Source organism: Ammospiza caudacuta, chromosome 21 (genome assembly GCF_027887145.1).
Source record: "Ammospiza caudacuta isolate bAmmCau1 chromosome 21, bAmmCau1.pri, whole genome shotgun sequence".
Taxonomy (NCBI): domain Eukaryota; kingdom Metazoa; phylum Chordata; class Aves; order Passeriformes; family Passerellidae; genus Ammospiza; species Ammospiza caudacuta.
In genome coordinates this window covers 3,102,187-3,119,062 of record NC_080613.1, presented here as the reverse complement: position 1 = coordinate 3,119,062, position 16,876 = coordinate 3,102,187, and the positions used below count along the sequence as shown (strand labels likewise).

Sequence of the window (16,876 nt, the reverse complement as noted above, 5' to 3'; positions counted from 1 at the left end):
TTCTAAAACTTTAAAAAAGTTTTCTACCATGTGATAGGAACTTTATAATCATAATCTCTATAGTATATTCTATAACTTTAAGTTTCCTATATTGTATAACTTTAAGTTTTCTGTATTCTATAAACTTATATATTCTAAAACTAGCTTCTATATATACAATATATATATATTCTAAAACTCTAAGTTTTTTACCACGCAATATTACACACTTCTATTCAAACTTTATAATCATAATCTCTATATTATATTTTATAACTTTAAGTTCTCTATATTCTATAACTTTAGGTTTTCTCTATTCTATAAACATATATTCTAAAACTAGATTCTATATACACAATATATATGTATTCTAAAACTTTATAAAATTTTCTACCATGTGATAGAAACTTTGCAGTCATAATCTCTATACTATATTCTATAACATTAAGTTCTCTGTATTCTATAACTTTAAGTTTTCTATATTCTATAAACTTATATATTCTAAAACCATATTCTAAAACTTTATATTCTATATATAGAACATATATTTTCTAAAACTTTTAGTTTTCTGCCATGCAATATTACACACTTTTACTCAAACTTTATAATCATAATCTCTATACTATATTCTATAACTTTAAGTTCTCTATATTCTGTAACTTTTCTATATTCTATAAATTTATATATTCTAAAACTAGATTCTATATACACAATATATATATATATATTTTAAAACTTTTAGTTTTCTACCATGCAATATTACACACTTTTACTCAAACTTTATAATCATAATCTCTATACTATATTCTATAACTTTAAGTTCTCTATATTCTGTAACTTTTCTATATTCTATAAATTTATATATTCTAAAACTAGATTCTATATACACTATATATATATATATATATATTTTAAAACTTTTAGTTTTCTACCATGCAATATTACACACTTCTACTCCAACTTTACAATCATCATCTCAGTTCTATCATTCCATTTTGGAAGCTTTCTCCTCCTCAGCGTTCCCTTGGTGGGGGGGACAGCACAGAAAATCTAAAACTCTGAGTTTCCATTGCTCCAACAAGGGCCCATCCCGAAAAACTCAGGGAAAAAAGCGAGGAGAGACGGCAAGAGGCGGAAAAAAACCCCTCCGTCTGCTGCTATTCCAGCGGGGGGGGGAAAAAAAAAGAAAAAGAAAAGAAAAAATCAGATTTGGGGGCCGGGACACGGCGGGGGCGGGCGCTGGGGGGGCCGCTCCGCCCGGCCCTGATTTGCTGCGCCGCTCCGAGATTGACAAACTCCTGCCCCGGGTTTAAAAGAAGGGGGGAAAAAAGGGCGGTGTGGGGAGAGAGAGAGAGAAGGGAAAAGTTGAGCGGAGGAGCCGGCGAGGCAGGGCCGGAGCGGAGCGCGGCGGAGCCCCCGCACCCTCCGCCCGCCCCATGGCTTTATAAAGGGCTGCTCCCCGGGGGGGGCTGCCGGGGGGGCTCAGCGCCTGCTCTAGAGACAGCTTGGATTGCAGTTTTTGTACTTTTTAAAATATTTTTTTTTTGTATTTTTAAAATAATTTTTTAAACTTTTTTTTTTTTTGTTTTCATCCTCCCTTTTTCGAGCTGTCCCGAGTTGGTGCCCCGTTGATTTTTATTGTATTTTTTTTTTTTTTTTTTGGGGGGGGGGAGCATGGATACGCACACGCGGTGGAAAAGGCGCAGTTGGATACGGAGCTGCTCGGTGCCCGCTGCGCTGCTGCTCTTGGGTGCCCTGTCCCTCGGCCGGGCAGGTAAGGGGGGTCCCCGAGCCCCCCCAAAAGCTGCGGGGTCGTGGGGGAGTGGGAAAAGGGGGGATTCGGTGCGGGGGCAAAACCCTCTTGGCTTCCCTTCCTCCCTGTGCATTCCAGCAAAAAGGAAAAAAAAAAAAAAAAAAAGAAAAATTAGGAAAAAAAAAAAAAAAACCCACCCAACAAAATCCACCCAACCTCCTTTAGCTGCCCGAGTCTCTGAATGCCATTTGTCAGGGGGCCCGTAAAAGGGGAAAAAACTTAAAACAATTCTTTATTCGCCTTCCTTGGAGCGAGAGCCGCCTCTTGCCGGGCTGCTTTTTCCGGGGGAAAACTCGGGGATGAGTTTGTGGAGGCTCTGGCTCTTTCTCTCTCGCCGTGGATATATATGTGAATGTATATTTAGTCCCCTGGAAACCTCCGGGCTTGCGTAGTTCCTCCTCCTCCTTGAGGAGCAGAAAGTTTTTTTGTCCCGCAGGAATCCGCACATCAAAGCTCGGGACACAAAAGCTTTGGAGCAGCCCGGGGACCCCAAAGCTCTCTGCCCCTTCCCCAACCCCAATCCCGTAGGGTTTCCCCCCAAAACCGGGGCTGAGTGCAGCAGGAGGAAGCTCTGAGCCTCCAGATGTGCAGCAGCACAGAAAACCACTGGAATGTCTTTTTTTTTTTTTTTTTTTTTTTTCCGTGCAGAAAAGGGATTGAACACATTTCTGCTTCCCTCCGGGGCCGTGCAGTTTTGTGTTTCCAGAGCTCTGCTTCCCAAATTTCTGCCTTCTGGGGAATGCCAGGGTGGAGGGAATCACAGAATAATCCTTTTGTGGGGTGCTGGAGGAGTTTTCTGGGTGTTTGCAGAGCTTTTGCCCGGTTTGTGGTGGACACTCGGAGGCATCGAGCTCTGTTTGTGTTGGATTTCAGGGCAGGATTTGTTTGGCCCAGCCGAGTTTTGAAATGTGCAAAGTTAAAACTCGGAGTTCTTCAGGGTAACTTGAGAAGCCGAGAAGTGCCCTGAAGAGCTGGGCTGTCTGGGATTCAGCTTCCCTGCCCCAATTCCGTGTTTTTTGCAGCGTTTGTTTGAGTGTTAGCAGTGGGATTCTCTGTGTCGAGCAGCGGGATTTGCCAATTATTTTCATTTCTGGCCTCTCCAAATGACCTTAAGGAAGAAGAGGTGGGCGTCGGAGGAATGCTTCCATTAAGGCTGAGCAGGGTGGAAAAAACTCAATGAATAAAATGTCCTGAACATCCCTGCAGGGAAATTCAGGAGAATTTCCAGTGGGAGATCCCCGAGTTTGGGATTGGGATGTTGGAGAGCTGGAATGGCACCAGCTCCTCTTGTCAGGCTCGGGTACTTTGTATCAGCTGGAAATTGAATTATCACCAGTCCGCTGTGTTCCAAAGGAAAAACAACAATTTGTTTCTTTCACTCATGCCTGTGCTGAGGCTTTAACACTCTCACAGCATCCCCAGGCATTTCCCTGCCTGTGTTTATCCTCCAGACAATCCCAAATCGCTTTTGGGAGTTCCCAGGTGACTTTGGAAGGAGTTCTGGGGGCAGAGGATGGCTGGGAGCTTTTGTGGGGCCAGCGTGCAGCTCTGAGGAATGACTCTTGTGGTGAAAGGCTTTGAGTTTTCCTAATGAGCCGCCTAATAGGACATCAAATCATTTGGGTGAGGGAGGAGCCAGACTGGGGCTGCTGATGGCATTGACTAATGGTCTTGATGGCTTTTTTATTTTTTTTTTTTAATTTTTTCCACGTTGTCTCTGGTTTTATTGCAGCTCAGAGAGTGTTTTAGTTTCAGGATAGTTGGTTTCTCTGCGTGGAGAGGTGAAATTTCCCTGTAATCTGTGGGATGGCACCTGGCACAGAGGATTTCCAGCAAATAACAGGGAAATAACAATGTCAGAGCTGCCTCCCACCACTGCCCATCCAGCTCAGATTTTCCCATATTTGCACAGATGATGTCACCCCAAAATCAAACCCACAGACAAAGCTGGAGCCCCTCTCTGCTCTTACAAATCCCTGTAAAAACTAAATCGGGTTTCTGGGTGAAACTTTTTTGGATGCAGCAATTTCCTTTAGTGGCAAAGAGTAATGAGGATCCAAACTAAAATAAAAATGCTGGAAATTAGGTTGTATCCTGTTACCTTGGCCCTTCCCCAGCCACCTAAAAGAGCTAAAAAAATCTTTATCCAGCCAGTTAAAAGACAGGTTTATTTCAATACTTTGCCAATCAAAAGTGTTGATATTGTTTTACAAGAAATCTGACTTTATAGGTTTGGAATGGGCGACAGTTCCAATTTCCCCTGTAAAACTGAATCGTGCTGTCAGTGCACTGCCAGGCTGCAATGGGAATTTGGAATTTAAAAGCTGTGGGACCAGCCTGGCCAGGGGACAGCAGAGGGGATAGCAGAGGTCTTGTCTGGTTCTTCCAGGGGCAGGAGGAAAACTCTGTGCTGAGCATTCCCTGATTTCAGGGAATTCTTTAAATTTGGGAATGGGAGGAATCCCATTCCAAATCCCATTTCCAATCCCAGTCCAGCCCCATTCTCAACCCCACTTCCAATCCCATTTCTTTCCCATTCCAAACCCCATTTCCAATCCCATTTCCATTCCCATTTCATTCCCATTTCCAATCCCATTTCCATTCCCTGTTCATTCCCATTTCCAATCCCATTTCCATTCCCTGTTCATTCCCATTTCATTCCCATTTCCAGTCCCATTTAATCTCTTTGGGGTATCTCTAAGGCAAAACCCTCTAGGGTGTCACTGATTTTTGGTGCGCACACAGGGATAGCAGTGAGGACTCACCTGGCTCTGACCAAAACAAGTTTTAATGGCAAGTTTAAATTTTAAAAACTGCCTTGGTGTTGTTTGTAGTGTTTGTTGTGTCCCCTAAGCCTTATTTTAAGTGGGTGCTGTCCCTGCCCTTAAGGATCTGGAATTGGAGATGGATTTTTCAGGTTTTCGGCGCTGCAGGGCTCGTGCTGATGTCTCTCAGATTTGGGAGGACTCAAATATCTGCTCTCCCCCCTGTGAGTGCTGCAGGTGTGGAGGTGGGACAGCCCTGATTTAATTTGAGTTAATTTGGTTCTTTGCCCTGAGTGTGGCTGCAGCAAGGGGTCAGCACAGAACTCCTGGGGTTGGAAAAGATTCCCAAAGCACCCTCAGCAAATCACAGCTTTCATTCTGAAGGAGGTTTTCCATTTTTCCCATTTTGTGGCTGTCCCAGAGGCCCTGAGTGGCACAGAGATGTCCCTGTCACCCCTGGCTGCTTTCCCTCTGCCCTGAGCTGTGCTCAGCTCCTGGTGCTGTCTGTCCATCCCTGTCCCCAGGGCAGGATCTGCTTCACTCCTGCTTTGAGTTAGGTTTGATTGCTGCCCTGAGCCAGAGGAGCAGCAGGAATTGCTGTGGGACAGTGAGCAGTGGCATTTAGGGATGTTTTGAGTTTTGTCTGGACTTCGGGAAAAGTCTGGGAGTGCTTTCCAGGAAACTGCTCTTCACTCCAGAGGGTTTATCTGCTGGGCAGTTAAAATTGGGCCTTAATTCTTGCAGTAATTACTTTTTGTGTCCTGATTGCTGGAGTTGGTGGTGGATGGATGGATGGATGGATGGATGGATGGATGGATGGATGGATGATGGATGGATGGATGGATGGACAATGGATGGATGGATGATGGATGGATGGATGATGGATGGATGGATGGATGGATGGATGGATGGATGGATGGATGGATGATGGATGGATGGATGGATGATGGATGGATGGATGGATGGATGGATGATGGATGATGGATGGATGGATGGATGGATGGATGGATGGGGGATGGATGGATGGATGGATGGATGGATGGATGATGGATGGATGGATGGATGATGGATGATGGATGGATGGATGGATGGATGGATGGGGGATGGATGGATGGATGGATGGATGGATGATGGATGGATGATGGATGGATGGATGGATGGATGGATGGATGATGGATGGATGATGGATGGATGGATGATGGATGGATGGATGGATGGATGGATGGATGGATGGGGGATGGATGGATGATGGATGGATGGATGGATGGATGGATGGATGGATGGATGATGGATGGATGGATGGGGGATGGATGGATGATGGATGGATGGATGGATGGATGGGGGATGGATGGATGGATGGATGGATGGATGATGGATGGATGGATGATGGATGGATGGATGGATGATGGATGGATGGATGGATGGATGGATGGATTATGGATGGATGGATGGATGGATGGGTGGATGGATGTATGGATGATGGATGGATGGATGGATGATGGATGGATGGATGGATGATGGATGGATGATGGATGGATGGATGGACAATGGATGGATGGATGGATGATGGATGGATGGCAGTGCCTCTGGAAATGAGGAAACCTGCAGGGAGCAAAGAGCTGGGAATGCTTTCACAGACATTTAGGGGCTTTCTGGCCCTTTCCAACCTGGCCTTGGACACTTCCAAGGATCCAGGGGCAGCCACAGCTGTGCCAGGGCCTCCTCACCCTCACAGCCAAGAATTCCTTCCCAATATCCACTTCAAACCTTCCTTCCATCACTTTAAAGCCATTCCCTTATCCAAATTTTGTTTTCAACACTTGAAGGGGCTCTGAGACTCTTTGGGCAGAGCAGCTCCATTTAGAGCTGGTGCTCTGCTCTCATGGGAATTCACTTTAAAGTGAGCATCCCCAGGACAGGGGAAACCAGGATAAAATCTGTAATTTCATCCCCTCTGGTTTTTATTCACCCACCTCTCCTTTTGCATGCTGAGTTTAGCTGGAGTTTGATCCTCAGGATGTTCTAGGAAATGGATCACTTGGTAGAGAAAAGTATAAAATATTGTACAAAGAGTATCAAATATTGTATAAAGAGTATAAAATATTGTATGGCAGAGTATCAAATATTGTTTGGGCATGAGTGTCAGTTTGTAATACCCAGATTTTGCTAAATGGGAAGTGCTGGTTAAAGTGAGAGGAATTCTCTGGGAAATAAAGTGAATTCCCTTTCCTTTTCCCTCCTTTCTTCCTTTTGGAGAAGTTTCTTTACTTCCACCCTGGCCTCGCTTTATATCAAATATTTCACTCTTCCTACTAAATTTGATGTGTTTGGGACTGAATTTTCAGTCCTTCAAAACACAAGAAAACCTTTGTGTGAAACAAAGCAACACCAAGGATGGGAAGAATGAGCAAAACCAGGGGAACAAAAAAAAATTTTAAAAAAAGGTTGAGACATGAAAGAATGGAAACATTTTGTTGAAATCTAATGTTATGTGGAAAAAATTGGGTTGGCAACATGGTATAATTAAGGACTGGTTACTGTTGGCAAGTCCCAAGGCTCCTGAAATTCAGCCTAGCACTGGCTGGAGCATCCAAATGATGTCGTGGTTTCTCTGTGGACGTGTCTGGAAAATCTGTAGAACTAAAATAAATAAATGAAGGAACTACACAAAAGGCATTTTTTGAGGTCGGTTGCTCCAAGTCTGAGCTCTTTTTCTTTTTGTTTGTTTGGTTTTTTTTGGTTTTTTTTTTCCAGAAGCCAAGAGGATTCTTAACATCATCTGGAAGCTCTCACAATGATGAGATGTCATTTTTTAAAAGGAGGAAAGTTGTATTAATGTATTTGCAACAGAGTTTTTCTTTGAGTTTGTGTAATGAGCCTGAGAGAAAAAGGAGAGTTTGGGGATGGGTGAGTGGAAAAGCTGCATCAGGGCTCATCCCTGAGCTCTGCTGTGGATTTTGTCCCAGCCCAGGATTTCCCATGGCCTGGGGGCTGATCCTGCATCCCTGTGGGGAGCCTGGCCCTGAGGGGATGCTTGAACAGGATTTTATTGCAGATGTGCCAATGAAATCTGGGTTTTCAAGCAGCTCCAGGAGTTTCTCTTTCCATCCCTGTGTCTCAGGTTGTGTTGGTGATGGATTCTTTCTATTTTAAAAATGGTTTTCCTCCTTGGGATATTTTTTTTTCCTGATGGGCATCCCCAGTGCCCCTCACCCAACAAATCCAAGAGCTTATTTGGATTTTGTATTTTGATTTGGACAGGTTTTTTACAGATTATAGCAAGGCCACAATGCTGTTCTGTTGGCTACTCTCAGAATCCTTTGAACTAGATCTAGAAATGAAATTTAGAGCAGAAGATCACTTGGGCAGCCACAAAAAACCCCTTACATTTACTGGAAAAAAATCCCCTTTTTGGGGTGCAAGTGGAAGGGGATGTGCTGGATGGTGATGAACTGGACTTCAAGTTTAATAATGTTTTTTACTTTAAAAACACTTTTCTTCCTTGGGCATCCCCAGTGCTCCTCACCCATCAAATCCAGGAGCTTATTTGGATTTTGTATTTCAATTTGGACAGGATTTTTACAGATTATACCAAGACCACTGTGCTGTTCTGTTGGCTACTCTCAGAATATTTTGAATTAGATCTGTAGAGGAAATTTGGAGTTGTTTTCTTCAAGAGGGGTGTGCTGGATGTTTGGTGGCCTTTCCTTCTCTTTTAGCTTAAGGAACACTGGAATTATCTTACCTTCAATTTATATTTAATACATTTATTATTCAATTTATCTCTTAGACTAATTATTAACACATATTTGCCCAAATCTCCCTGTCAGCTGGCAGATCCCTGCCTGCATCCAGCTGTGCATCTGCAGCCAGGGCCATGGGAATCCTTTCAGAATAAATAAAGCAAAAAGTGATTCCTGGGCTCAGCTTTTCACCAAACTGCATCCAGGACTGTTTTTTTCTTTCTCTTTCTGCTCCAGCTTGCAAAGGAGGGGAGTTTTCAGCTCTCAGGAAGGAGCTGAGTGGGAGAGGAGAGGTCACTGAGGGAGTCCCTGCTCGTCACTGTCACATTTAGGAATCGGATTTTGTGCTCCTTGTGCCTGTCAGCTGGAGCTGCTGAGGAAATTCAGCAAGCAGCCCAGCTCATGAGCCTGGCTGGCCTCTCCTCCTCTGCTTTTCCTCCCTCCACCCCCTTTTTTCTTTGTTTCCAAGACAATACTGGAGTAAGAATTCACTGCAGCCGAATTCCTGGAGATGCCGCTCCAGTTTCCCAGGATCTCTCATCCTCCTGCAGTTTTACACTTGGATTTTTTTTTTTGCTGCAGCTCATTCAGCTCTCAAATATGACTTAAGCAGTGAGTTTGTGGGATTTTATTTTATTTTTTTTCCCGTCCTGGATGTGCTGGAATGAGATACCTACTGTGTGTGTGCTCTTGTGTGCTGCAGGGGAGAGATCTGCTCCGAGGGCTGTGGTTCACCAGCTGAATAATGCAAGCATTGTTTGGGTGCCCTTATTTCCAGCTTGCACCATTAAAAGTGAATAGAAAGGTCAAGGAGATGAGTCACAGCGAACACAAGTGTCATTCTGCTCAGGAGAAATGGGAAAAAGGAGAGAAAAAGGAGCTTCCAGGCGAGGTGTTCCAGCTGGTGCCAGGGAAAACGACAGGAAATCATGGCTGGGATCTGCTGGAGAGTCCAAGCAGCTAAAAACCCAGGAATTCCTTCCCAATATCCACTCCAAACCTCCCTTCTGGGCTGGAGCTGGGCTCTGGCAGCTGGAGCTGCAGTGGGAAATCCAGGGGATGCTCTGGAGAAGTTGGGCTCTGGGCTGGGAACATCCAGGAGATGCTCTGGAGAAGTTGGGCTCCATGTTGGGAACATCCAGGGGATGCTCTGGAGAAACTGGGCTCTGTGCTGGGAATATCCAGGGGATGCTCTGCAGAAGTTACTGGGAACATCCAAGGGATGCTCTAGAGAAGTTGGGCTCTGTTTGGAACATCCAGGGATGCTCTGGAGGAGTTGGGCTCTGTTTGGAACATCCAGGGAATGATTTGGAGAAGTTGCTGGCAACATTCAGAGGATGTTCTGGAGATGTTGGGCTCTGCTTGGAACATCAGGGGATGTTCTGGAGAAGTTTCTGAGAATATCCAGGGAAAGCTCTGGAGAAGTTGGGCTCTGTTGGGAACATCCAGGGATGCTCTGGAGAAGTTTCTGGGAACATTCAGGGGATGCTCTGGAGAAGTTGGGCTCCATGTTGGGAAAATCCAGGGGATGCTCTGGAGAAGTTTCTGGGAACATTCAGGGGATGCTCTGGAGAAGTTGGGCTCCTCACTGGGCTTGGCAATCCAACCCCTGCCCTGGGGAGGGCTGGCAGCTCTGGCTCTCCTGTACAGCCAGTGGCACCCAGAAGGAAACAACTCCTCCAGATCCACCTGGAAATTCCTTCTGCTCATCCAGAACCACCTCTCCTCAGCTCTCAGAGCCAGGTGGGGTGAAGGTGCTCTTGGAGAGGGATTTGGGCCTGGAAGCAGCTGAACCCAGAACCACTTTTTGCTTTATTTAATTCTGAAAGGATTCCCATGGCCCTGGCTGCAGATGCACAGCTGGATGCAGGCAGGGATCTGCCAGCTGACAGGGAGATTTGGGCAAATATGTGTTAATAATTAGTCTAAGAGATAAATTGAATAATAAATGTATTAAATATAAATTGAAGGTAAGATAATTCCAGTGTTCATCAAGCTGAAAGAGAAGGAGAGGACACAGGGAAAGAAAAGGGGGAAGGGATTTAAACAGCCAGGGGACAATGGGAAGGAATTGTTCCCTTTGGGGATGTTTCAGCCTTGGCTCAGGGTGACCAAAGCAGCTGTGGCTGCTCCTGCATCCCTGGAAGTGTCCAAGGCCAGCTTGGAGTGACCTGGGACAGTGAAAGATGTCTCTGGATGAGCTTTAAGGACCCAAACCATTGTGATTCCAGGATTATCCCTGAAATTCTGCTGGGATTTGGGGGGGGTGGGGTCCCCATCTCTCCCTGCAGCATCCCAGGAAGGACTGGAGCAGAAAACCCTGAGCACAGCCCCTTGCCCTGCCCTCCCCTCTGCTAATGCCCACGCCCACTTGTAAATGAAACTTTTTGAATTTCCTGCCCAAATCCTGCCCCAAGAAGCCCCAGACAGCTGGGGAAGCACTGGCACAGCCCTGGCAAGGGGAATGGCCACAGCTTTTCCCTTGGATTGCTGCTGGAATTGCAGGGCACAGAAGGAATTCAGGGCTTGTCAATGCTTTTTTAATAGGGTGGGGTTTAAATCCTGGGCTCCTGTACCTGTGGGTTTCCTTTTTTAAACCCTCCTGTGGGTTTATCCATTTTGCTCCTTGCTGTTCCCTGTCCTGCCAAGGAAACAGCCCCAGTGATTTGGGATCGTGGTGTGCTGCCACAGACCCCCCTGCACACTGCCCTGCTCTCCTTTGGGGTTCTGGCATCATTTGAGCCCTGAAAAAGTACAGAGGAATATTGAAATTTTTGATTTCCAGCCATTAGATTTTTCAGTTCTGAAATCACCGTGCTGGTGTGAAATAGATATTGCTCTGAAAAAGAGAGAAAGCTTCAGAATCCTGATTTATTGTGCACATTCAGAGCACACCTTCAGCAGGGAGCCAAAGCCAGCCCTGCTCCTCGTCCCTCTGATGGGGGCTAATTTCCATAAACAACTTTGCAAATGAATTTTGCCACTTCAGCTTTGATCCCAGGTGGCCAAAAATTCCACGAGAATTCCAGTGGGTATCAAATGTCTGGGAACTGGGACTGGTTTGCTGGGGAGGCAGCAGAGTCATGGAATCGTGGGCTGGGAGGGAGAGGGGAGTGGTGCTGATTGAGGGCTGGGGCTGATTTTGGGGGGCTGAGCCTGGTTTGGGGTGAAATATTTGGATTGTACTGATATTCCATGGAAATTTAGGATTTCTGTTGAGGGATGAGGGGGTGAAGGTGGTGGGAGCAGAGCTGACCGAGGGCTGGAGCTGATTTGGGGGGGGCTGAGGCTGGTTTGGGGTGAAACATTGGGATTGTGCTGGTATTCCATGGAAGTTTGGGATTTCTGCAGAGAGATGATGGTGGGAGCAGAGCTGACCAAGGGCTGGGGCTGATTTTGTGGAGTAGACCTGGCTGGAGGTGAAACATTGGAAATGTGCTGGTATTCCATGGAAATTTGGGATTTCTGCAGAGATTTCTCAGGGAGATGGTGGGAGCAGAGCTGACCGAGAGCTGGAGCTGATTTTGGGGAGCTGGGCCTGGTTGTGGGGTGAAATATTGGGATTGTGCTGGTATTCCATGGAAATTTAGGATTTCAGCAGAGGGATGAGAAATCCCTCAGGGAGATGGTGGGAGCAGAGCTGATCGAGGGTTTGAGCTGATTTTATGGGGCTGTGCCTGGTTGTGGGGTGGAACATTGGGATTGTGCTGGTATTTCGTGGAACTGTAGGATTTCAGCTGAGGAATGGGGAGGTTGGAGATGGTTGGAGCAGAGCTGGGGTGTGATTCCATGGGAGAATCCTTGAAGCAGCGCCCAAACCTCCCTGGAAATGCCCCTTGGAGGGTTTTTATTGGAAAATAGGAGGCTGTGCATGCCTCAAACACAGATCTGCTGCCCGGGGGGGTTCCTGGAAGGATCAGCTCTGGTTTCCAAAGCTCATCCTGATGTTCCCATCCTTCCCTTTCTGTGGGGACAGGGAGGGCAATCCCTGCATGTCTGTGCTCCAGGAGAGGCAGCAGGGCTGAGAGGGAAGGGGGTTTCTCCCTCTGGCACTCGGGATGCGATGGAAAACTGCAGGAATGTTCTCTCAGCAGGGCTGGCCGGGACGGGGAGAGGCACAGCAGCACGTCCTGAGCACTTGGGGGGAGAAAGTCCCTCACTCTGCCTCTTGCAAATGTTTAAATTAAAACAATCTGGCTTTTCTGCAGCTCTTGGATGCTTTCCCTGCTGACCTCAGGAGCTGGGATGGGAGGAGGAGCCAACAGACCCAAACTGGCTCTGTTTTTTTTTTTTTTAATTTTTATTTATTTTTTATTTTTTTCCCTCCAAGTCTTGAATCCCTGCAGGATGCAGAAGAGCAGAACAATGAGGGCCATATCTGCTCTGCAAAAATCCATTTTTTCCCAGTGCCCTGCAATGAAGGAGCTGTATCAGGCAGCTGGGAGGCTGCAGGGAGGAGCACAGGCTCCTCCAAGCCCAGACATTCCCACAGCAACTGGGAAAGACTGGGCAGGATCAGCCCTAAAACACAAGAGCAAAGCCAGGAAAGAGCTCCAGAGCCTTTGACATAATATAAATATATAAAAATATATATTTATATAAATATAGATGTATAAATATATAAGTATATATATTTTATATATATATTTATATATAAAAAGTATATATCATATATAATATGTAATGAATAATATATAATATATAATATATAATATATAATATATAATATATAATATATAATATATAATATATAATATATAATATATAATATATAATATATAATATAATTATATATAATGATATAGAATATATATAATTATATACAATTATATACAATTATATATAATATATAAAATTATATAAAACATATATATAATATATTATATATATTATATATACTATACTATTATATCATGTAACTTCATATAATATCATATATCATTTCATATTATATAATAAGAAAATGATATATTAGAACTATACTAAAGAAACAGGAAGGAGACATCAGAAGGTTAGCAAAGAATGAATAATAAAAATTCCTAATTACTCACAATCTCAACACAACTAAGCCATAATTAGTCATTAGATAAAAACAATTCACATCAAACCAATCAAAAATGCACTTGTTAATAAACCATCTCCAAACCACATTCCACAACCATCAAATAATTATTGTTTGCATTTCTTTGCTGAGACTTTCCAGCTTCTCAAAAGAAAAAATCCCAGCAAAAGGATTTTCATAAAATATGTCAGTGACACCTAAGGATGCTGAATCCCTCATCCCCAAATTCCCAACCCAGCTGTGCTCTCTGTGCTGGGAACTCTACTTGGACTCTGATCCTTAAGATCTTTTCCAGCCTCAGTGAGTCTGAAATCCACCCCAGGGCTCTGCTCTGACCCTCTGAGGCTCAGCCTGAGTTTTGTCCTGGCCCAGGGCCCCTGGCTGGGCAGAAATGGGAATTTTTGGCTCCCTGGCTGTGCCTCAGGCTCTTGCAGCACTGCCCTGGTCCACGTGGAGCTGGGGTGGATCCAGGGCTGGGAGCAGCCTCTGTTGGTCTGGGGATTTGGGAGGGAACAAGCAGAGCAGCATCACTCCTGAATGACAAAACTTCCCTTCATCTCCTGCTGCTGCTCTCTGTGCTGGCACCCCATGGAAATTTGGGATTTCTGCAGGAATCCTCTCTGTGCTGCCCAGTTTCAACACAAATTAAAGGAGTGTTGTTTCTGCAGGGCAGCATCACTCCCAAATTACAAAACTTCCTTCACCTCTTCCTGCTGCTGCTCTTGATGTGCTGCCTTTGCTGCCCACAGGAGTTTTGGGGAATTTTTCCAGGATTTTACAGTTCTGGGTGGGATTCAGGGTAGGAAAACACAGTGGAGTTTCTTATGGTAACAGGGATAACACCAAACTGATCCAGATTTTTCCTGTGAAATGGGAACCAGAGCTTGGTCTGGGTGTGGAAATGCCCATAAAGAACTTTGTGCTCCTCAGCTGAAGGGAATCAAAACCCACCCCAATAATCCCTGGGATGCTCTGTGACAGAGCACAAGTTCAAGATGTTCTGCAGGGCAGCATCACTCCCAAATTACAAAACTTTCTTCATCTCCTCCTGCTGCTGCTCTCTTTGCTGGCACGCCATGGAAATTTAGGATTTCTGCAGGAGTCCTCTCTGTGCTGCCCATGGGAGTTTTTGGGAGTTTTTCAAGGATTTTACAGTTCTGGGTGGGATTTCTTATGGCAATGGGGATAACACCAAACTGATCCAGATTTTTCCTGTGAAATAGGAACAAGATTTTTCCTGTGAAATAGGAACCAGAGCTTGGTCTGGGTGTGGAAATGCCCATAAAGAACTTTGTGCTCCTCAGCTGAAGGGAATCAAAACCCACCCCAATAAACCCTGGGATGCTGAGAGGCAGAGCCTGAGTTAAAGATGCTCTGAGGGGTGCTGAGAGCCCAGCAGGGTTTCCCTCCCTTCTCCAAAGCCTTGGCCAGACAGGCTGGGGCCCTCCTTGCCCTGGGGACACCAATCCCAAACCCTGAACAAACATTTCACTCCTTTTAGCAGCACGGTCCCTGCCAGCCTGCAAACAGCTGAGCCTCTGCTGCTGCCCCATTCTGGTGGCCTGGATGGAGCTTTTTATGGAAAAATCTGATTTTGGGGGAAGTGAAATCTGCCCCAGTCTTTGCTCCAGCTCAAAAACCCAGGGTGGGATTTGGGGCTTTGTTGATGATTTTTTCTGATGGTGGCAAAATGCCCAAACTCAGTTTTAGTCAATGGAAAGTCTAAAAATAGATGTGAAAAACGAGAGGGAGCTTCTGGGAAACGGAACTTGGGTTTTCTGATGCTGAGTCTCAAAAGTGACCAAAGAAATTAATTTGGGGGGAATTTCCTTCCTGTTTTATTGAGCCAGGGATGGCAGTGGAGGGAGTGCTGGAGCAGACAGGTAGGGCAGGCCTGCGCAGCATCAACTGAGACAGGAAAATGTGAGAAATTCTTCTGGGAACTCAGGCCTGGTTGGGAATAATCACTGGGAAAGCCTGGAGGTGAAATAACCCAGAGTTAAGGGATGGGTGCGAGGCAGGAGCTGCTTTGGAGCTGAATTTGACCTGGGGTTTATATTACTTTTTTTATTAGTTTTTTATATTTTACAAAAATAATATAAAATATTATTTTATATTACCTGGGGTAATATCCTGGGGTTGATACGATTTTTATATTACCTGGGGTAATATCCTGGGGTTGATATGAAATTATTCAATTCTTTGTGCATGGCAATGATGGGTTTACAGCTGGATCCTTTCTGCATCCATGTCCTGGTGGTTTTGGGCAGAAGTAACCAGAAAAAAGGTTCCAAACTCTCCCATTTGGAGTGCTGCCTGCAGCTGGTGTTGTATTTTATAGGATGATTTCTCCCTTCTCCTTGCTCTCTCAGCATGCTCATGAAGGGATCACTCTGAGTGATCTCTTTGCATTATAAAGACAACATTTCTTTTCCTGTAGCTATGGAAAATCTCCCTTCCCTCTGGGTTCAAAATGAGGGCACAGAAAAATGGACCCAGATCAATTTTAAGCCCAGCACTAAGTTGTTTATGTGCTGTTTATTTAGTGATGAGGAGAACATCAAAATGCTCCATGCAGGAATCAATCTTCCTGAAATACAGGATAAAATATGCTGATAACTCAGCATCTGCCTTGTCTCCAGCATCCTAAATATTTCCTTCCCTCATTCCTTTCCCAGTGCCTTTAACTCCTCAGTGTGCAGGGTAAAAACATCACCCACAATTTTTCTCCCTGTTTACAACAGGTTGGAAATGTCATCCTGTGCTTTTCCAGATGCTGGAATTGTACTCCTTCCCTCATTTCTCCCTCATTTCTCCCAAATTGTGCTCCTTCCCTCATTTCTCCCAAATATCCAAGCCAGTGGAAGGAATGAGGGATTTTTTTTCCACCACAACCAGAGCAGGAGCTCAAAGGCAACCCCTAAAGTGTGACCCCAAAATTGGGATTTGCAGCAGGATGGAGCAGCTGTTAATGGGGAAAGATGGGATTTGGCTTGGTAGGGAGGGAATGTCTGGCAGGGAAGGATGGATTGGAGGGTCAAATATGAATTTTATCTTGGAAATAATTTTATCCCAGCTGTGCAAGGCAGGGATGCAGCAGCTTCCCTGGGAAGGGCCTTGCAGTTGTCCTGGTTCCTTCCCCTGGGTGATGTTTTGGGAAGGGTTTCTGGTCCTGATTCCTTTTCCTGGGTGAAGTTTTGGGAAGGGATTTTGGTTCTGATCCCTTTCCCTGGGTGATGTTTGGGGAAGAGTTTCTGGTCCTACTTTCTTTCACTGGGTGAAGTTTTGGTAAGGGATTCTGATCCGTCTTTCCTTCCCCTGGGTGAAGTTTTGGGAAGGTTTTCTGGTCCTTCTTTCCTTCCCCTGGGTGATGTTTTGGGAAGGGTTTCTGATCCTTCTTTCCTTCCCCTGGGTGATGTTTTGGGAAGGGTTTCTGATCCTTCTTTCCTTCTCCTGGGTGATGCTTTAGGAAGGGATTCTGATCCTTCTCTCCTTTCCCTGGGTGATGTTTTAG

The 16,876-nt window shown here is 45.2% G+C and overlaps 1 protein-coding gene across 2 annotated transcripts in view; it reads left to right on the top strand.

Annotated features, from left to right (window-relative positions):
* Positions 1-1,603: 1,603 nt before the first annotated feature.
* Positions 1,604-16,876, top strand: part of COL5A1 (collagen type V alpha 1 chain) — a 132,611-nt gene continuing 117,338 nt past the window's right edge. For both annotated transcript variants that reach the window (XM_058818444.1, XM_058818442.1), the window contains exon 1: positions 1,604-1,753. In XM_058818444.1, coding sequence (XP_058674427.1) covers positions 1,654-1,753 — 100 coding nt within the window. In that variant the 5' untranslated portion in view covers positions 1,604-1,653. The remainder of the gene's footprint in view (positions 1,754-16,876) is intronic.